The sequence below is a fragment of the Budorcas taxicolor genome, chromosome 23, assembly GCF_023091745.1.
Source record: "Budorcas taxicolor isolate Tak-1 chromosome 23, Takin1.1, whole genome shotgun sequence".
Lineage (NCBI taxonomy): Eukaryota > Metazoa > Chordata > Mammalia > Artiodactyla > Bovidae > Budorcas > Budorcas taxicolor.
Window position 1 is genome coordinate 23753572 of NC_068932.1, and position 21341 is coordinate 23774912.

General features: G+C 55.9%; 1 protein-coding gene across 2 annotated transcripts in view; it reads right to left on the reverse strand.

Annotated features, from left to right (window-relative positions):
• SH3PXD2A (SH3 and PX domains 2A) overlaps positions 1-21341 on the reverse strand; it is a 246450-nt gene that overhangs the window by 12879 nt on the left and 212230 nt on the right. For both annotated transcript variants that reach the window (XM_052660700.1, XM_052660699.1), the window contains 2 exons: positions 8114-8227; positions 4106-4189 (listed from right to left, as the gene is read on the reverse strand). In XM_052660700.1, coding sequence (XP_052516660.1) covers positions 4106-4189; positions 8114-8227 — 198 coding nt within the window. The remainder of the gene's footprint in view (positions 1-4105; positions 4190-8113; positions 8228-21341) is intronic.

Consider the following 21341-nt stretch of genomic DNA (forward strand, 5'->3'; position numbering starts at 1 on the left):
TGAGGGAGAGCATGGCGGGTAGGTGTGGGGGGGCTGGGCAATTCACGTCTTCCTGGATTCCCTTGGGCTCTCTCCTGGCAGGGACCCTGTGCCTCCAGAGAAGTCCTTGCTCAGGCTTCCAGGGAGGTGCTGGGGACAGGGAGACCCACCACCGGTGGGGCACGGACTCCCTGCCTCCAGGGGGAGAGCCTCCTTAGAGGAAGGGCTGGGGAGGGAACACACAGCCCCACCCTTGCCCTCACCAGAGACAGAGAGAGTGGCCTAGACAGACAAGGACACCGACCCGCAGAATACCCTTTGGGAGGCTCACCCTGAACCTGTGCTGTCCTCTCAAACCTGGATCCTCCCTGGGGGCTGAGAGTGCCTGGCACACAGGAGGCGCTCCAAAGGGTCTATGGAGTACACTGAGGAGGAGACTGATGGGCCGAGCTGGGGCACAGAGAGGCTGGCTCTGAGATGGCTGCCCCTCACCCCCTCAGCTGGACCGTGACAGGCGGCCTGCTCGAGCTCTGGCAGCAGTGGAGGAGGGGGCAGCTGCCACCCTAACCCCTGGCTCAGGGGGGTCATCTGTTCATTCTGCTCTAGATTATTGGGGTCCTGTCTGCAGCCCTGTGCTGGTGGAGACAGCAGCTCCCTTTGGGGTGGAGGCAGCTGTCCTGCCTGGCTGCAAGGACAGAGCTGGCAGGCCGCTGGCCAAATCTGAAAGGCTGACAAGGGGCCAGAGGTAGGCAATGCCTGCCCGCCACCCCCACCCCCCCCCCTACCCCCCCCCAAGGAGCCTCTTTTCAACTGAAAGCGTTTCTCAGCATCAACTCGCTCCTGGAAGCTTTCAGATTCCAATCCAGTCGTGCTGGGGAGAGCCGCCAAGACCGCCTGAGAACCTGGTCCGGCCAGATTCTGACTTGGGCCTTTGAGAAGTTCCATGTTGTACAGTCCAGGCCTCTGCACTCCCACCCATTCCTGGTCTTGCTCCATTTTCCAGTGGGACACCGTAAATCCTGGCTCAGGCGGTGGGACCCAGGGTCCTGAGGTTGGGGGTGAGCCGAGGCCTGGCCTCCACATTTTGCCTTTGCTCAGTCGGGCTATTTTTAAAAGGCTGTGGTTCACGCAGGAAGCCATCATTACAGTTTCCCTAGGCAAAGCTGCTTTTGCAGAGAAAAATTACAGCTCTTCTCTTGGGCAGATGAGAGGAGCCCTGCCCTGCCGCATGGCAGAGGACAGGCCAACACCGTATCATGGGGGGCCAGGCTCCAGCACCAGCCCCCCCAGCCTGTGTGCTGAGGACAGAGCTCTGAGGGCCAGGTCAGAGTCCTGCTTTCCCCTGCTGCTCCTGGGGTGGGCAGACCAGGGATGTCAGTGTTACCCAGGGAAGCTGAGCTGCTCCTGCACAAAACCCTCTTCATGGTGGCCCTGCAGCTAACGTGAACACAGAGTTTATGCTCTCTGGGAACACATGGGAGTTTATGCTCCTGGAAGAGACCTGACTTGCTTGGGGGCTTGTCCTGCCCCATCACTAGAGGTTCCAGGAGGTGAGAATTCAGAGCCCTGATCCCAGGCAGGGCAACTCTTCCAACTGGTCTGTACGGGGGCTCTGTTTTCTGTCACATCTGGCTTGGATAATGAAAGTGTGGGTTACACCCGAGTGGACGTGCGGCCCATGGTCTCAGTTCTTTTCTCCCAGGTTTCTCTGAGGCAGAGCAGCGCCGGTCCTTTCACTAAACAGGGGCCACAAATCCCACCTCAGGAGGCCAGAGAGGAGGATGCCTAGACTGACAGAAATGACCTGGGGCGGTGGGGGAGTATGCAGATTGGGGTGCAACTGAGTCACTTGCATTGGTTGGGATCTCTAGAAAAGAAGTCCCTTAGGAATCAAGTTGAGAGAAGGGGTCTGGGAGTTCTGGGGGGCACCTCTGGGCTTCTTGGAAGTGCCGAGGCTGTGGTCACTCTGATATGCCATCAAAGGTTGGTTGCCATCTCGCCCCAAGGAGGGCTGGCCAGGCCGCCCACGGGGTGGGTGGGTGGGAGGTGGACAGGCCTGTTCTGGTTTTGGAGGCAGGGGCTGGAGAGCCTTGCAGTTTCCAAACCACAGACGCCTCCTCCTTCCAAACACTTTCCTCTCCGTCAGCAGTCTCCCTGGCTCCCCTCCCAGCCCCCACAACTTACTCAACCCCGCTGCAAGAGGCCTTTTGATTCCAAAGGCCTGGTTGGCTGCTGGACTCAGGGAGTGGAGGCCCCGGGGAAGCACTGCTTTTCTCTTGTCTAGTTAGGTACAGCCCACTGCCTGCTCCCCCCTCGGCAGCTCGGTTGTTTGCAGCGAAGCTTCTCCCAGCCAACTTTCTGCATTCTCCTTGGCTGCCTGACTTAACTTATTAGGGAAAAGACCGGGAAATGCTGTTGTTTAGGTCTTTCATTTAAGAGAGAGAAGTTGGGGGCCTGTGTTTGCTTGCATATTTGCATATGTACGGGTGGCCATAGAATGAATGCATTGTTGGGTATTTGTGTCCACTTACATCATCGTATTTTTATAACTGTGACTACGCTGCTGACATACTTGTGATATAAGTTATGATACGTGAGTGCATATGCCCTATATGTGTACTTGTAAGGTAGCTGCAGAGGAGTGCCCATGACGTGGTAGTGTGGATAATGCATTTGTGACGGTAAAAATAATGCAGTCGTGGAAGGGTCTACATGAGGCTGCCTAAGTGTGCATATGTGAGCGGCCGTGTGCAGGGAACTGCAGGTATGCAGGTGTGTAGGGGCTGGACGGGCAGTGTGCTGAGGCCCTCAGGGTGGTGTGCTGGTGGTCATGCTTCACTGACTGAAGTGTCCGTGAGTCCATGTGGTTGTGGAGACAGAGGTGTGCTTGGGGTTCAGCGTGTGTTGGTGTTTGGAGTGGACACAGAAGGGGATGGGGTCTTCCTCCCCGTACTTTTTCCAGGCCAGTGTCCCACTCTCCTTTGCTGCTGAGGCTCAGGGCTGTGTAGCAGCCTGGCCCCCCACCTTCCTCCCTCTAGGGTGCCTTTGTTTCACATCCAGCCTGTTCTTCCTGCTTCGATGACTTGGCCCCCTGCCCTGCGCCAGCACCCAGGGTCCAACCCGTGCTCCACCCTCGGGACAAGCTGGGCTCCTCGCAGTCAGTGCTCTGACCTGATGCTGAGCCGCCCCCAGTAGAGTCCAGGCTTGTTGCTGCTTGGGGCAGACACCAAAACCGAGTCTCACAGTCGTTCAGAAACAAGCTTTAGGGGTGGAGTGTGAGACCTGGGGCATCCCTGCTATTCTGGAAAAGCCAGTGCTCATGACACACCCTTCTAGCTGTGCTGTCATGGTCAGGAACACACCCTCCGCTCCCCTCGAGGCAGGAGACAAGGGCCACCCACTGGCCTCGGGGCTCTGGAGATGTTTAGAGGTTTGTTCAGAGGCCCACCCCTAATTTCCCTACCTCCCAAACTCCTGGTTTTCGGAAAGGCCCTAGATTGGGAAACATCTGGGTTCTCAGTCAGCCTTTGTGGAAGGCCAGAGGCCTCCCTGGAATCATCTTGATATGGCTAAGTCCCATTGGGCAGGGCTGGGGTGCTAGAGCGCCTGGACCCACAGGGTCTAGACTTTGGTCATTCCAGTTTCCCTGGAACTGGAGGAGGTGGGAATGGCTCCGCCTCCTTCCTAGTCTGTCCCTAAACCACTGCCAGGTAGGCCAAAGCCCAGGAAGCCCCACCTTAGAGGAAGGAGGCAGGGAACAGCCGGGGGTGAGGCCAGGGACCAGGCAGAGACTCAGACCCACTCAGTTCTCTTAATCTGTGGTTTCAGGGCCAACATGGCCCTTCTCAGAGTCCAGCCCCTCCACGATCCTGTGTAAGTCCCATGACCCTGCCCCCAGGATGCTGGCCAAAGCCAGAGCCATCCCCAGTGTCACCCCGCTTCCCAAGCAGCCCCTGCACCCTCCCGGGCCCCTCCCCGCCAGCTAGAGTAGGTAAGAGGGAAGTCCGGCTGGTGAATCTAGGTGAGGAGGCCACGGGCGGAGAGGAGCAGAGCCCAGAAAAGGAGGCGCGTTAGTGAGAGAGAGAGGCAGCGGCTGGGGGTGAGCAGAAGCTAACTCCACGGTCACCTCGGCTGTGCTGCCTGTTGACCATCCCGCCCAGCGTCCACCGGCGATCCAGGCGCCGCAGATGGGCCTTGCGTCTCTTGGACACTGGTGTGGGAGATGGCGATGGAGCACGCGGCCGACGGGCACCGGCGGAGAGAATGCAGATGAGGATGAGATGGGATGGGGGGAAGGGGCGGAGGGAGGGGGGGTGCGCACCCCTAGGTCTCCACATGCCCGGGCCAAGCCCCAGGGGCACAGACAGGGCTAGATGGGCACAGAACTGACCGGTGACATCGCTGGCAAGTGGCAAATAACCCAACCAAAGCCAAACTGTGTGGGTTATGCCCCTGAGCCTGTGAGGGGCTAAGACTTTAGAATCCCAGCACCTGAGAGGGGAAGAGGCTCCATGGCTCCAGCCCGGTACAAGATGACCCTCGGAGGCAGACCCGGAGGAAAACATGATCCCTGGGCATTGATGGCTCCCAGGAGCGTATGCCCCCGCCTCCACCAGAGTTCACATCAATCTCCAATCCCCATCCACTCACTCAGCAAGTCCTGCTTGTGAACCTGCCACCATGAGCCAGGCACCGTGTGCAGAAGGATAAATGTGCCCAGGTGGAGACTTGGGGTCCCTTCCGTGGGGGACTTACAATTCTCACCATCCTGGGTTTGATTTGTCTTTGCTTTTTCAGTAATCCCCAGTGGATCAAATCTGCTGAGGGCTAAGTCTCCACATCTCTGCATCCCCAGGGCTTGGCAAGGGGCTGACCCCTCTGAAACGTTGCTGAGTGAAGCATCATGACACAGGAGACCACAGGCCTGGGTATGTTCCTGCCCCACACACTGCCCACTGAATTTCAGACAGTGAGGGACCTGCCTTGCAGCTGCTCACTGCTCCACACCCCTCCTATCCACACAGGTCCTCTGGCTGCTGTGGACCAGCTCGACATGCCCCCTTGCCTTCCCAGGAGACACCACATGGGTCAACTCCCCCACTCCCCACCCCAGGCACTGCAGGAGGAGGGAGCCAGGCTGCCTGTGTCTGGGGGAGGAAGGCAGCTGGCAGCTAAGAATCAAACCGTCCAGTCACACACCCAGCCGCACCCCATCCAGGCCACCTGGGAAGTACTCATTTTTCCAGAGGCAGGAGAGTAACCTGCTTCCTGGAAGCGGGAGGCCTGAGGGGTGGATTCAGTCCAGGCTGCACCGCCCGCTTACTATGCTGCCAGCCCTCTAGAAGCCTCTGTTTCCTCATCTGTCTTTGGGGTTGACGCCATCTGCCCTGGTGTGAAGTGAGACAAGGACTGAGTGGGCTCAGTGGAAAAGAGATGAGGTCCTATGTGAGGTCACACTGGGAAGAACCCGAACAGCTGACCTCCCGGGGTGTGTCCCCCTGGTTTCTCTGTGGGAAGAGGAGCTTCCCTCAGCTAATGCCCAGCCTTGGGCCACCTTAGCAATAAGTAATGTTTATCCAGTTTAAACCAGGTGCCAAGACCATCTCACAAAGGCCCCAGGTAGTTGGCACTCTGCCCACTCTAGAAATGGGAGGCCAGAGGCACAAGCATGGAGCGCAAGCTGTTAGGGAAGCGCTGATGGGATGAAGGGGTCCAATTTCTATCTGCAGGACTCAGGTGGTCTATAATGGGGTGGCAACAGGGCCAGGGCAGAGATGGGCTGAGGAGGGACCAGTGTAGAGACTGGTAGACACACCACAGCTGCTGGGCCTAGGGCTGGGGGACTGAGCCTCGAGCCCTTCTGTAGAGCTGGGGCTAGATGCCCACAATGTGATGATGGAATTCACAGCTGCCCAAACGCTGCTGGGGTACTGGCACACACATCCTATCAGAGCGTGCAGAAGAACCTATTATCAGAAGGTTCGCCTTGAGCATACATGTGTGTACACACACACACACACGCACACACACATGTCCTCTGAATGCGGAACCTGCGCTGGCTGCCTGGTTCTTACTCCATCGAGGTCAGAAGTCTTTACCACCCACTACTGCTTGTTCTGTGCAAAGCACCCAATCTCTCTTCAAACCAGCTTGGCAGCAGTGCCCACGCAGCCTCTCAGGCTCTTTCCTGCCCACTTGTGTCCTGGTCCTCCAGCAGCTCCCAACGTCTCCACTCTGTCTCTCTTGCCCTCACCTTTTCAGGAGGGGCTCCAATTCCATACACACTCTCTCCTGGAATTGCTCATAAGCAAAATGCATCACAGAGAGGCATTCAGCATGGTGGGAAGACCACCAGCAGAGGTCTCCTGAAGCCTCAGTTCCTGCATCGGGAAAATGGAGATGGTGCCAGAACCCTCCCTACCCTGGTCCCCAGCTAAAAGTACCAGGGCAGAAACCTAGGAGTGAGTGAGGCCTCAGGTCACTCTAGGGATGACCCTAGAGTTACTTCTGAAAAGCCCTGGGATAACCTCCAGGATGTGGAACTGGATAGGAGGTGAGTCCCAGTGACTGCAGACAAAACAGAACAGACCGAACTCAGGGGCTGCGACCCTGCACCGCTGCAGTGGTGAGATGGAGGACAGGCCAGCCCCCAACCTGCACCGCTGCAGTGATGAGATGGAGAGGCTCAGCCCCCGACCCTGAGCCGCTGCAGTGGTGAGATGGAGGAGAGGCTCAGCCCCCGACCCTGCGCCGCTGCAGTGGTGAGAGGGAGGCGAGGCTCAGCCCCTGACCCTGCACCACTGCAGTGGTGAGATGGAGAGGCTCGGCCCCCGACCCTGCACCGCTGCAGTGGTGAGAGGGAGAGGGTCAGCCCCCGACCTGCACCGCTGCAGTGGTGAGAGGCAGGAGAGGGTCAGCCCCCGACCTGCACCGCTGCAGTGGTGAGAGGGAGGAGAGGCCAGCCCCCAACCTGCACCACTGCAGTGGTGAGATGGAGAGGCTCAGCCCCAGGGCTCGGGGAGCAGCCAGGAAGAACAAGCACCTGGACTGAAGATGACGGCCCTGCCTGATGGGGCCAGGACCCTGGCACAAGGCAGACAGGCGCTGCAGGGGCTATGGCGCTGATCAAGGAACTGAAAAGCAGCGTTTACAGGGGAGGAAGGGCAGCGCTCCAACTGCCCAGTAACCGACATTCGGGGGAAGGATGAATAAGGAGCTGGGGCTGGGCGGGCTGCTTATTTTGGCCTGGGCAGTGTGGAGTGGGGGTGGGGAGGGGCAGGCCTGGAGGTGGCCTGAGCCCTGGGCGGCGGGCATCCATCCCCTGGCTCTCAGAGGTGCCCAACTGGACGATCCTCACTGACCGTTAGGGCAAGCATTCCTGCTGCCAGAACGAGGGATGTTTGGAAGTCACCAGGAGCAGGCAGACTTGCTGGGCTCTGGCAGCCTGCTCTGGGGAATACCCAAGTCCCCTGGACAGGCTGAGCAGGCCAGTGCTGGCTGCGGGGGAGGGGTGGGTTCTTGGAAATGCAACGGAGAAAACCCGAGAAAAACCTCTTGAGGCCAGAACTAATCAGGGAGGCTGATGGTGCAAGGGTTGAAGCCAACCCTGGGTTCTGGCAACACAGAGAAATGACTCCCCCACCTACCCACCATGTCCGCACCCTGGGTTGGGCTAACAGGTGCCCAAAGGGGAGGCCTCCGAGCAGACTGTGAACAGCAGAAGTGGCATGCACACGGCCCCTCTGGGGTCGTCTCTGCCACAGAGAGCACACTGTGGGGTGGGGGAGGCAAAGGTGGATCTCGGTAGGAACCCCCAGAGGAATCTAGGGCTTCTGGCGGGAGAGGGAGCTGTAGGGGATGAGCCCTAAGACTGTTCTCCCCAGTCTCTGACCCGAAGTTGTCAAAACCAGAGACTCAGACCCTAGGAGAATCTCCAGTCTAGTTTGAGTCCCATGCAGGACCAGAGAGGACAGACCTGGATAGGAGGTGAGCTTGTGGGCTGGCCCCAGGGAGATGGGCTCCCAGGGGAAGTATGGGCACCATGATCCAGTCTTTTTAGAGTTTCTGATGGTCTTAGGGAGTAGGGTGGGAAAGCTATATCATCACCCTGCCCCTTGAACCTGCAGGCCCTTACCTTCTCCAGTCTTGGAGGTGTTGATATCTGAGTCGTCCCGAGTACCATTCTGGGCCTCCAGGTAGGTGGCAGGGACCCAGCCCTGCTCCTCAGAGGTGCTCACGAACCACCAGCCTGCAGCAGGGCCAAGAGAGAGCGCAGCCATGAGAGTCAGTGGATGGCCAAGGTGGGGAGGCAGCCAGGACGAGGAGGAAGGAGCAGCGAGGAGGGCAGAGCACATAGCTGCACGGCCCCAGGCACGAGCGAACGCCTGGCCCACATCCAGCCTCCTGGAGTCCAGGTTCCTGGCTGAGGAAGGAGAGGCCAACACAGTCCCCGAGAAGAGGGGGCCTGATGGACCGCCATCCACCCACACAAACGTGAGATACATCTGAAAATGAAACGGACACAAACGTGTGACACACTTGTGACACAACGATATGCCCAACACAGGAAAGCCACCTTGCGGGAAAGGTCAAGGCGGCTCCAGCCGAACACAGAGACCACGCAGGGTCTTTCAAGCCCACTAGGACCACCGGTGTGACCTGGAGTTTGACCATTTTCTCTGGTTTAATGACACCTGGAGGTCTCACAAATACGTTCTCACGGTCATCGCTCCCACTCGCAGGTCAGTGGTAATTTCACATTGGTGCTGCTCACAGTGGCCTTCAGTGTGTTGACAACTCCATCACAGTAAGTGGGCACTGCACCCTCGAGTGACCCTTGACGGTCATGGCCCAGCGATAGCAGTCCATTCATTTTCTTTCCCGAATGTTGGCTCATTCATTCATCATTCAGACAAAAGCTGAGCCAAATACTCCAAATTCTGAAGCCATGGCACTCCACTAACTGTCTTTCGTTCCTTCCTAGGAGGTACTTTTCACAGGCGCCTGTCTCTGCTTGCCTCCCATTCTGACTATTCCCTGCCTCCAAAGCCATCTGGCACCGACACTCTTTTCTGCCCGTGACAGAGCTCACTCACCATTTCCAAATCTGGACTGCAACCTTTCAGGAGACTCCAGGGCTCCTCCCTGGGCAGCACACTGAGGTCCCATCACTGCCCACAGCAGTGAGCGGCTACCCAAGGAAAGGGCACATGGGGACCCCCAGGCTCTCCCAGCTGGGCTTAGCACTGGGAGGTGGAGAAGGCTGCCTGGGGGCCGCTATGACAACAGTGGAGAGGGGCAGAGGACAATGGTCACACCCCTGCACAGGAGCTCACACCCAGGGTCATCACCTAGGTCTTCAACTTCCAGGGCTCCGGGTCACAGGGCTGGGACAGCACACAGCCTGTGGTCTAGTCTTGAAGGCCCACTGCACTCCACCTTTTCCAAGAAATTCCACAACACTCTGCATGCAGCTCTGCGAAGCTTATGAACCGCCATGCCATCTATATATACTGTAACAGCAGATACAGTCCTTGTACGTTTGCCCACACCCACAGAATGTCCAGCACCGAGAGTGGACCCTAAGTAGAACTAGGGACCCTGGGTGATTAGGATGTGTCCATGGAGGTCATCAGTTGTACCAAATGGACCACTCTGGTGGGGGATGTTGACGACAGGGCAGGGTGCTTGTGTGTGGGGGGACAGGTGTATATGGGACCCCTCCCGCTCAATTTCCCTAGACTTAAACTGCTCTAAAAGCAAAAACAAAGTCTTAAGGAAAAGAAAAAGTTTCAGACAAGGGTTTGGACTTCTGAGGCCCAGCCCTTAGCTGGGTCACTGCCCCAGGGGACTCAGGTTGGAAGCCTTCTTTCTCTCTGTGCCAGATTCGGGTCGATTCCCGCGTCCCTCACCCAAGGGGGATGGGTGTGGGCCATGCGCACACTCCGGGCCTACCCACCCAGGCAGCCCTGCCATCCTCCCTAGAGTCCTGGTCACAGCCACGTGGCTGCTCGGGAGGCTGTGGCTGAGAGAGCCCAAAGCAGCCAGAAGGCATGGGCTTGCAGGGGTCTCTGCCTGGGGTGGCTTCTCCCCTTCTCTAAGGCTGTGGGGGAACTTTCAGGAACCCCGACTGTCCCTACCAATAGGCCCAAAGCCCAGTGTTCCTCCCCAGAGTCTGACTGGACGTCACAGAGCTGCCCACCTCACAGACGTTCCCGCCCTACGGCTCTGCCTCCTTGACCACAGGAGTGGGTGCATCTGGCCAACTGTGTCTGACAGGCCTGTCACCTCCCCACACACTGTAACGGTTCATGGGCTTCTCCAGGAATGGACATGGGTGCACTGGCGACCTGAACCCTAAGTCCCACATTAACCAGGAATCGCAGGGGTGTGGGGAAGAGATATCCTGAGAGTTAAGCAATAAAGCAAAATCAGGCAATGGAGAAAGTCAGTCCCGATGACCATCACTTGACCCTGGGGCATAGAGGTGCTAAAGCTAGGCTGCCCTGCTGGACGTCCTCATTACAGTGAACCAGCGAACTTTCTGAGCTGTTCAATTGAGCCAGAGCGGGTTTCACGCACGCACCTAGTCAGCAGGGTTCAAAACACAAGGTCTGCCGTCACGACTCAAGTCTGGAGAACAAAACCCGAGTCTGCTGGGCACCTGCCACCACAGACCTCAGGGGAGAAGGATGGAGACCTCCGAGTCACTCTTGGTAAGCGTCCTTCCCCAACCAAACTCCCCCTCACAGGATAACCTCCAAGAGCCCAGAAGAACAGTCACCACAGTCCCCAGCCTGGAGTCATTTGGGGAGGGTCTGGAAGGCTGAGGCTCTCACATGCCTGCCCAGGTCCAGGTCCAACGACAAAAGTTCACAGGCTTTGGTCACCACGCCCTCTAGACCCCCGTCAAACTGTGTCCAGGGAGATGAAAGACCAGTTCCAGCCCCCAGAGCCAAGCGAAGTCCCAGGAGGCCAAGGTAGTGCCCTGAAGGCCCAGCCTCAAAGGGAAGCCCTTCTTCCCAGAAGAGGACTCCCCAGGGTGGGCTCAGGGATCTTACGGTCATCAGACGGAACAGGGAATGTGTCTGGAGGAACAAAGGAGCTTGGATACGTGTGTCTCCTTGAGGGTTTGCTCAGATCTCTCCATGCCCAGCCCCTCCCAGCCTCTTTTTCTAGACCAAGGTGTGCCCATTGCCCGCTCCACCCTCTAAAACAACCTACTTGCTGTCTCAGTGGTAGCACAGTCTCTCCTTTTCTGTGTGAGCCCATGGCTTCCCAGGAAAGCAAGGAACTTGGCGGTCTCCTGGATGGCTGGGCTGACTGTCTTCTAAGCTTTCTCTCTATTTTGGGACTCGGCCCCAAAGGCATCCTCAGCAGAGGTGATGGAGGCAAGCTCCTCCATGGGCACCAGGAGGGCTTGTGGGTTTCCTCCATCAGTCTCATCCGAGTTTGTCTGTGTTCTCACCTGTGAGTCTTCGAGCCTGCTGACCTCCTGCTGTCCTCTCTCCCAACCTCCTCCCATAGCAATTTCCAGACCAAAGCCCTGTGTGGACTTTTCTCATTGACTCCAAGGGTTTTATAGTCCCAGAATTTAAGGTTCTTCTCTGCTGGTGGCATCGCTTCCCCTCCCGCCTAACTTCACCCTTTGAGAACCTTCCATGTACTTTCTGCTCCCTCCCTTCCCCCCAGGAGCCAGGGATCTGGGGTGGAGGGATGGATCTGGGCTTGTCTGTGTCGAGTATCTCCCCAGGGCAGGGCAGAGTTGGCCTGCCTCGTACCTCTGCCTGGCATAAGCCTGGCACTCAGGGAAAGCTGGGCAGGGATTTGCTGAGGGGCTGAGCATGTGGCTGAGGCGCCCAGTGGGCAGGAAGGTGTGATGGTCTGTGCCTCACACTGCTGGGTGCCCCTGGGATGTGCCAGGGCTGTCTCTCTGAGTCCTTTTTGACCTCAAAACCTCTGCTGTTCGCCAGGTTTCTGTGGAGCCTGGGCCACACCACTGGCAGACCGTGATCGTCTCACCCCAGGGCAGCAACTTAAGAGTCCTACCCGCCTGCTGCACCCCAGGACTTGGGGCTGAGACTCTCCTCTTCCTCACTGCTCTGAGGTCCTGCCAACCTTACCTGAGGACACTCCAGCTCTGACACACGCAGAGCTGAGCTGTGTGGCTCTGAGTCCCAGGTCCCTCCCGCAGCAGGCCCTGCAGAGAAGAGCCTGCCACCGGACGGACTCAGTCACCACCCACGAAGCAGAGATGGACAGGCTGTCACCACCCAGGCAGGCGCTGGCTGAACATGGGCAGGTGCCACCCGGCTCCATGCAGAACCCCCAGGAGCCTTGGCACGAGTCGCATAGTTGGGCCCGTGGGCGGCTCCTTGGGCCTGCGCCCACTGATGGCTGCTGGCAGGCCTCTCTCAGACGCCAGCAGCTGCAACTGGGGCCCCTGAGCAAAGTCACTGTGTCCTCACCAAGGAGCAGTTAGAGCCTGAGCCACCCTGGGTGCAGCCCAGCTGGCCAAGACGGCTCAGGCGTCAGCCAGCCCGCAGGCATCCCTGGCTCCCCTCTAGCGCACACCATGCTCTCGCTCCTGCAGAGGCGCACAGCGGCAGGCAGGCTATGCCCACATATACATGCATGGGTGGTACCTGTGTGTGTGGAACAGAGGTGTGTCTATACATGTATCACACGACGATTATAGCCAGGTGCCGAGAAGAGCACGCCCCGGGCTAACATTACACACGTCACTTGATTTCATCTTCAAGGACCCTGTGAAATAACTTACTGTCGTCACTACCCCCACTTTACAGATGTGGAAACTGAGGCAGAAGAGATCACAACCAGGAGGAGGCAGAGTTGCACTCAAAACCAGGCACTCCAGCTTCAGGACCCATATTCTCACTACTGCAGAAGCGGGCCCGGTGCACCTCTGTGCCACGGACAAGCGTAGCGGTGACTCCTTGACGACGAGTATCCCCAAACACAGACGCTTTGCACACTGCTGCCTGTGCGTCTGTCCACACTGCTGAGCGTGCGCTTTCTGCGCATACACCACGAGTCGAGTCTCAGGTCTGAGTGTCTATGTCTACACGTGAGGACCCTCTGGGGATAGAGGGTAATAATTGGGAGTCTGGAGTCAGAAAGACTCCAATTCAGCTGGAGTGCCTGATCCTGAGATGCTCCCCAGTCAGAGCAAGGGAGGACTACTATGCCCATCCACTCTTTTGAATGGGAAACTGCGAACTGATGTCCAGGAGCCCCGAGAGAGGAGCACTCAGATGCTGGATGTTCAGGAGAAGCCCCCAGGCTGGGGCAGTTCCTTCTGGGGTCCCCAGGCTGGGACAATCAATCATCTGGAAGAATCCTGAACTGGCCAAGCCCCCAAGCACCGCCTCACCCTGGCCTCTCCTTCTGTGAGGGCCACGTGTCTACAGCGCCAGAGAAGAAAGGACTTCAGCCAGGTCGCCCTACAGGCCAGGGCCCAGCCCCCTCCAGGAGGCAAAGGCCCAGAGAGAACAGCAATCTTACCTGTTACAGCAGCCGACCTGCTCGGTAGGACTCACTGAAGCCTACTTCACCATGGCCAGGAGTGGAGGGCGAGAGAAGGCAGAGCCTGGCAGGCCTGCCAGCACCTCCAGCTCGGGGTGGGGCAGGGAGACCCTCGGCCCACAGAGGAGAAAGCTCAGGTCCAGAAGCCAGTCTCTCCCTCTGTCCAGGCTAAGCATAATCTTTAGCTGTCTGGTCAATTTCAAAGCCCTTTCAAACGGACTCTAATTGAGGCTTCCCAGGGCTGGCACTGGGGGAGGGGTGGAATGGGGGGGGGGCAAGAAACTTAGAGTCGACAGAGTCTCTCATGAAACACACACACAGACACAGACACAGACACACACACAAACACACACACGAGTTAGAGATGGAGACAGACAGAGGGAAGGGATGGGAGGACCTGGGCGACAGATTCTCTCTCATGAAACACACACACACAGACACACACAGGAGTCAGAGATGCAGACAGACAGAGGGAAGGGATGGACCACGGGTTAGGGACGGGAAGCCCCCTAGAAGGGATCTGAGCCTGGCCAAGTGGCGGCAGGAAGTGGCGGGCACCCCCAGGCCACTGCTGTCCCCAGGGTGACCAGGCCACAATGGTCTCCTTAATGAGAGTGGATAATGAGCTCATTAGGGCCAGAGGAGGCCAGCTGCACACAATTAGGACATTAATAAAGCCTTCTGAGGTCACTCACAGCTCAGCCTGGGACAAAACAACTGCTGAGGACGGGGGACCCTGCTCCCTTCCTCTCCCTCTGAAACTCCCGTGTGTCCTTCAAGGTGCGGTCCTCCATGAGGTCTCCCCACCCTTCCCGTCCTGCTCACCCCAGGACGCAGTCCACAGGCACCTTTTATAGCCCCTCTTCTAAGACAGAGACCTCAGTTTGAATCCTGGCTTCACCTTGTGCTCACTGGTGACCAGGAACAGGTCTGACCTCCTCGAGCCTTATCACACCAGGCAGTGCGAGCCACCCAGAGGGATGCCTGGCATCCTGTGGTGCCCTTGGTTTATCGGGGACATGTGGTGCACTCAACAACCAGCCTTTACTGAGCACCTGGTATGTGCTAGGCCCTGTTCCAGGCACGGGGATGCTGCAGAGAACAACCTCACTCAGGATGCAGGCTCTCCTTCCCCATCTGCCCCTGAACGGCATCCAGGATGGACGCAAACACAACCTGCACACTGGTGCTGTGGCCAGCAAGGGGGCTGGGCTGCCTCCCACCCGCCCTGGGTGCCCACTCGGAGGGCAGCGGGCAAGATGAGACAGGTGGGGCAGAGTTTGAAACACAGCAGCTTTCAGGTGACCTCTGAGCCTTGCCTTTCCCCTCCCTGCAGGTCTTGCACATGGTCTAACCCACAGCTGGCATCTGTGGAGTGCTGCTACATGCCAGGCCTTCTCGGAGGGTTTCCGCATCCACGGCAGGAGGGAGGTGATGGAGCTGGAAGCAGAGGCAGAGTCCAGGCCTCACACCCCTGCCTCCATTCTCTGTGTACACCTCGCCTCAGGCTCTGGCCCCCTCCTGAGACCGAAATGTCCCGGCACTCTCCTGTTCTTTCCTTGGAGCAGTTTGGAGAAGAGAAGGAGGAGTTTGGGGCTACTTGGTGGTAGATGGAGGGAGATGCTGAGGAGGAAGGGGGCTGAAGGGGGCCTGGCCAGGCACATTTCACCAGCCCTGCCCATCTGGCCACACTACAACTGGCACAAGGCTGAGACCCAAGGGACCACTTCTGCCCTGATGCCCTTCCCATGACCTTGGGGCAGATCTGAGCCTCCTACCTGAGAGCGAGCAGAGACGTGGGAAATGCAGGCCGTCCATGGCACGCTGTGCCTTTAAGAACAACGAAAGGCAGCCACCCTGGGCCAGGCCTCCCCTGGTCAGAAGGCTCTGTCACTGCGGCCTGTTGCCAAGACACACTCCAGCTCTCAGCACGTGGCCTCCGCGGTCCAAAGCAAATAGGAACGGGTGGGAGCCCTCCCTCCCACAGTGTACCCCCACAGCCCCTGCCTTCCTACCTGACCTATTCCTCTCATCCCACCTCTGACACCCACCCCGCCCTCTGCTGCCTATAGCCTCCCTCTCCCCCAAAGGGGGCTCTCAGGCCATGAGGGCCCCAGAACCTTCCCCGGGCGCCTGAGGCCTGAATTCCAAGACCATTAGCACAGGCTGCTACGTCACTGTTTGGAAGGCTCTGTGGAGTCTGTGGCAAGAAGACAGCGAGAGCTGGGCCACTGCCACCCCGCCCCCAACCCTGCTCCAGCCTGCCCACCCCACTGGATGGGCCCAAAAGCCCAGCGCTGGGTCCGGGCAGGCCAAGGGGGTACACTCTAAAAGGACGGCTAGAGGAGAACCACTGCTCGAAGCAAGGGCTCCAGAGTGAGGTTGCCTGGGTTCAGACCCCAGCTCCGCTGCTTACTAGCAATCACCTCAGTTTCCTCATCTGTAAAATGGACCTACAGTACACTGACATCTCACTGTGTTGCTGGATGAATAATCTATGAAAAGCGTTCAGAACAGTGCCGGGAGCCTAGCAAGATGCACTGAAGAGCTATTAGTAAAGCTTAAGTGCACACTTAGTGAATTTTAAAGGACCAAGACCTCAAGGATTGGTGTCATGGTGGGCAGGGAGGCAGGTGGTCTTAGGTGTCTGGAGTCTCATGGAAAGAGAGCCTCTTGGTGTCACTGCCATTTGGTCTTAACCTTAGAAAGTCTCTACTGAAGGTCTCGTTCTGTGCTTGGCGTGGGTTGGGGACCAGGAGGGGGACCCAGGCTGCCCCATGGCATAGATACAGTGCTGGCTGATACATCATTTGAAGAAACTGTCGATACCAGAGATGAAACTGAGTCATCAGGAAGAACACTTAGAAGACAGGAGGCCTGAACTGAACCTCAGATTAAATCTGGGGGGAAGGAGCAGGGGGAGATGGAAACCTGGTGGAAGGCACAGGACAGGCAGGCGATGCGAATCCACGTGGCCCTCACCAGTAATATTCACCACGCTTCATGGTGGGAACTTTTCCAGACAACAGTGCAAGGGGCAACCGCCTTCAACATCTCTGTCCTCCGTCCACTCACAGAGCACCGCTGTGTGAGCCGTGGCCAGAGGTTCCTGAACAGAGGCGTCTCAGGAGGACAGGAGATGCAAAAAGGCCTTTTTCTAATAAGATTATAAACGATGCAGATGGTGGGTGAGACGTGGCTCTGCAGGGTGAGTGAGGCATTTGGATGGAGGGAGGGCGGCGGCAAGAAAAACAGAGAAGGAGGGTGTGGGCCGTTCAGAACCAGCATGGAAAGGTTCAAGTCTCACAGGTGCACCCCTGAAAGAGGGCTCAGGACAGCAAAAGGGTATTTCTCCTGCCGCTCCAGGCAAGGGGTGGAATAAGAAAAAGGAGGTTTCGAGAGACTGAGCAAGGGTGCACACCTTGGGGCTCTCTGGGGAAGGGGGTACGAAGAGCACCTGTCGGAGGCTCAGCCCCACGTGGAGATGGAGATGGCATAGACAGCTGCCCTCTGTGAGCGCTCAGCCGGCCGAGAACCTTCCAGGCCACCGTAAGCAACCTGGGAAGCTGTGGAGGTGGGAGCAAGGCCAGAGGACACCGAGTCAACCATGACCTCAACACTCATAGCAGGAGGCAGATTCCAGAGGAGAGGCGACCTCCACGTGGGTCCTGACGGAGGGAAACCTGGGCTCCCTGAGGGGTGGTTGGAGAGCAGTTCTGCACATGGCCACGGCAGCGCCGAGCACAAACAACAGGAAAGATGGGGCCCAGACCACATGGGATTCTGATCAGATGTGAATGCTGGCCTGGAGGGTCCGGGAAACGTCAGAGCTGAGCACCCAGACCTTGGGGCTCTCGTGGTCCTGCTGGGGCTGCAGGGCTGCAGGAGCAGACTCACAGCTGATAGCTGACCACAGAGGTTACATCCAGAGAGCATCTGATGGCTTACTGGTCACACCCGCTGGGAACCTGTGCCACTGGGTGTTTTAATCAGTCATAGTATGAAGACAGAGGCTGTGTTGGCCGCACCGTCTCATTTAGTAAAAGTGGTGCCAGGATCAGGAGCCAAAACAGATCTCAGCAGATGGTAATGACAGTCAAATCTGACAAGATGAAAAGTATTATAGTAAGTGGAGAGACGAAAGGACATGGCTTAGAACAGTGGTCTTATAATTCACTATCTAAACTTTCTGGAGTACATGGGGGCATCATTCATAATTATGCCAAATATTAGGTGCCAACTGGGAGTGTCTCGGGCACTTGGGTTGTATGGGTCACCCTACTTGGCAGCGAGGATGAGAAGGGTCCTGGAGTTTGGAATAGGGTAGAGAGTACACCTGTGAAATCTTAGGCTGCCCTAGGGTTAGGAAGCACCTGGACTGGGTGACTTACCCAGATGCCTGGTTTACAAGGAGCAGTCCAGGATCGGTCCTCAGGCCTGACTCCTAGTACAGCATCCCCTCGGCTCAGTTTAAAAATGACTCCTTTGTCGCCACCTTTGCAGAAAGAGGCCAGCGCTGCCTGCTTTTTCCATTAGGTCCCCATTTGACAGATGAACCAGGAAACCAGTCCTTTCATCTGTTTCTCCTCCATTCTGTTGGTCTCCACCAAGCGGACCTAGCTCTCAGAAGAGTCATGGGCATGGCTTTCCCCGCTCTTGCCATACCCCGAAGAGGGGGCTAACAGGTAGATTTCTGCCTCTGTCTCTAGGTAGCCTCTCCCTCACCCTCTCAGAGTCCACCCAGCTGACAGAGTTTTCTGGCACAAGATCTCATCTGAGGTCTTTGCCAGGAGAGAGTGACTCTGGATCAGCATTTCTCAAACCTCAGATATTTCCACACCATTGGCTGACTTTGGCCATATCCTAGAACTACGTATACTGTGGTTCACATAGTAAATATATATTTAAAGCAGTTCCCCCCTCTTTTTTTAACTTCAAGAAAATAATTTGTTTAGGAAACTTCAGATTGCCACCATGAATAAACAATTAGGACCACTGGTCCCAACCATGAAATTACAGAGAACAAAACAAGAGGGTAAATTTGAGCTGCGCTGTGACTGAAGAGGCCACATCTAGAGACTGCTTCCTTTTTGTTACAGAAGGAGATTTGTTAGAGTCAGAGTTGACCGTCGAGCTGAAGTAAATCAGACTAGTCAGAGAAACAAAACAAGGTAAGACGAAGGCTTTTTGTTTTTTTTCCACGTGTTGTGGAACATACTGCCTCTCTGTGTCATCTAAAAGCATCCCATGCGCCATGGTGTTGTGTGGGTGACATTTCTAAGAAAAAGACTGTGGGCTAGAATGATACTTGGTCATCCAAAATGGCTGATGAAAGACAATGAAGTGTCCTCATTAGTGAGATGAGGGTATTAAGTAGCAGGGACTTACCAGGGTTGTGCTGGGGAATCAGAAAAAAGGAATAGGGGCCACCTAGCAATGTGTCTGCCGTGTCTATGTGTATATCCAGCTTGGAGGAAAAAGCTGAGGGAACCCTCTGTATCTGCTACACCAGTCATTTCAAATATAAGGGGTTGTTTTTATTCTTTTAACTAGTTTACTCCGAGATGAAGTATACATGAGTGAGTTTGTATACTTTCCCCCTTTTCTCTCTTGGCTAAAAGCAGAGGCTTCTTGATCCCAGAATTGAGTTGGTTTCAACTAAAAGCCTTAGATGGACAACCATCCCCTCCCTTCTAGCTGAGTTCAGCCCCTCTTGAACTGGTGCAAAAAATAAAACACAGGGGCAATTTCAACTATAAAGACCATGTCCATAAACAAGACAAACCCACTCCGCAATTTGTCTAGGGCATCCCTCCCTCCAAACCCTGCTTCTTTAATTTCTGGGGAATTTTAAATAGAGGTCTTACAAAAACCCGCACCGCCTGACGTCAACAGTTCTCTGACAACGTGGATTCTTCCACGCGGTGTGGGGAGCAGCCGCCGCGAATGCTGATACTTTTCCAGGCTTCTTTCCCAGTTGGAATTTGGGAGCCACTGGTGTTGCCTAGGAGTCTGGGAGAAGAAAGGTACCAGGGAGTGTCCTGCCTGGGGACCTGTAACTGTGTTTCCCAAACTCTGGGCGTTACAAAGCAGTGATGCATGTGTCTCGGTCGCACAGTTGTGCCCGACTCTTTGCCTGCCAGGCTTCTCTGTCCATGGGTTTTCCTGGCAAGAATACTGGAGTGGATAGCCTTTTCCTTCTCCAGGGGATCTTCCTGACCCAGGGATAGAGTCTATCTTTCCTGCATGGCAGGTGGATTCTTTTATTGCTCAGCCATGAGGGAAGCCCTACAGAGCAGCAGGCATGCAATTAAAAAATCTGAATAACCCCCTGTGCCACTGATTTTTTACAAAAAACAAACAAACAAAAAATATGTTTCCAAAAACCATTTACTTATGTTACACTAAATGGAAAACTTGTATCCCTTGGCAAAGATAGAACAGAGCTGAAAAAATACAATGAAACAACAACGCTATGGATTTCCAGCAAGATACTAAGGCACATTCTAGCCAACACACTGAGACTGGGGCTAGAATTTCCCTTGGTCAAACAAACAAACAGCAGCAGCAAGTTTCAGCCACACAGAAGCCCCACATGGAAACTTTCCTCAATGTGGAGTGAAATAACTGAAAGGAAATCACCTTCTCCTGATGGGATTCAATGCCATTTAATGCTGGGTCTGCCGCTCACTTATAGGACCCACTCTCTGGGAAACACTGATCTTACAGAGGAGCCTTGGGCTAAGGATATGCAGCCCCTTGATTTATATCCAAGCTCAGCCACTAGCAAGCTCTGTGGTCTTGTGCAAGCCATTCAGTTTCCTCTTCTGAAATATGGAAACAAAGGCCTCTCCCTACTTAGCCTTGCATAGCTATGCTGAGGAAGAGATGGGAAACATGCTTTGAAAAGTCTCTGGACTGTAGGTGGGTGGGGGTGGAGGGGGTCATTACTCTGAGCAGGTTGAGGAACTTGATGGACTCCTAACTTCCTCCTGCCCCCCACTCCCAGATGCAACTCACTGCCCGGACTGGATGGTGGCCCATCCCTGTCTGTTAGAGATAAGAATAGGAAAATGTCACGACAATATTCTTCCACAGTAAACCTTCCCAATAGCCACATGGATTTCAAAATATTACCATCATTTTATAGATATGGGAATTGAGGGGCAAAATGGTTACATATAGCTACTCAGTGGCACAGTGGGATCTGAACACAAGCCTTTCATGTGGTCTAGAAGGAAAGGCCCTCCATCATGCTGCTTTTTTTGCTTTAAATATAAATTTATTAATTTAAATTGGAGGTTAATTACTTTACAATACTGTATTGGTTTTGCCATATATGGCACAGGTATACACGTGTTCCCCATCCTGAACCCCCCTCCCTCCTCCCTCCCCGTACCATCCCTCTGGGTCATCCCAGTGCACCAGCCCCAAGCATCCAGTATCATGCATCGAACCTGGACTGGCGACTCATTTCATATATGATATTATACATGTTTCAATGCCATTCTCCCAAATCATCCCACCCTCGCCCTCTCCCACATCATGCTGCTTTGTGCACACCCAGCAGAGCTCAGAAGCCCCAGACACGTTGGTCTTTCTGATCCATCGCTGCCCAGGCCTCATCTTTCAAAATCATTGCCTTTGTGAAGCTCCTGTGACTTTGAGAGCTGGCCTTCGGCTCTCCTTCCCTCATGCTCTCCCTGCACCCTGACCTTGGGTTTGGGTTGGCTGTCATGCCAGCTAGACCAAGAGCTCCTTGAGGACAAAGGCCACGTCTTGCTCATCGTGGTATCCTGTTGAGCCCCTGCCTGGCT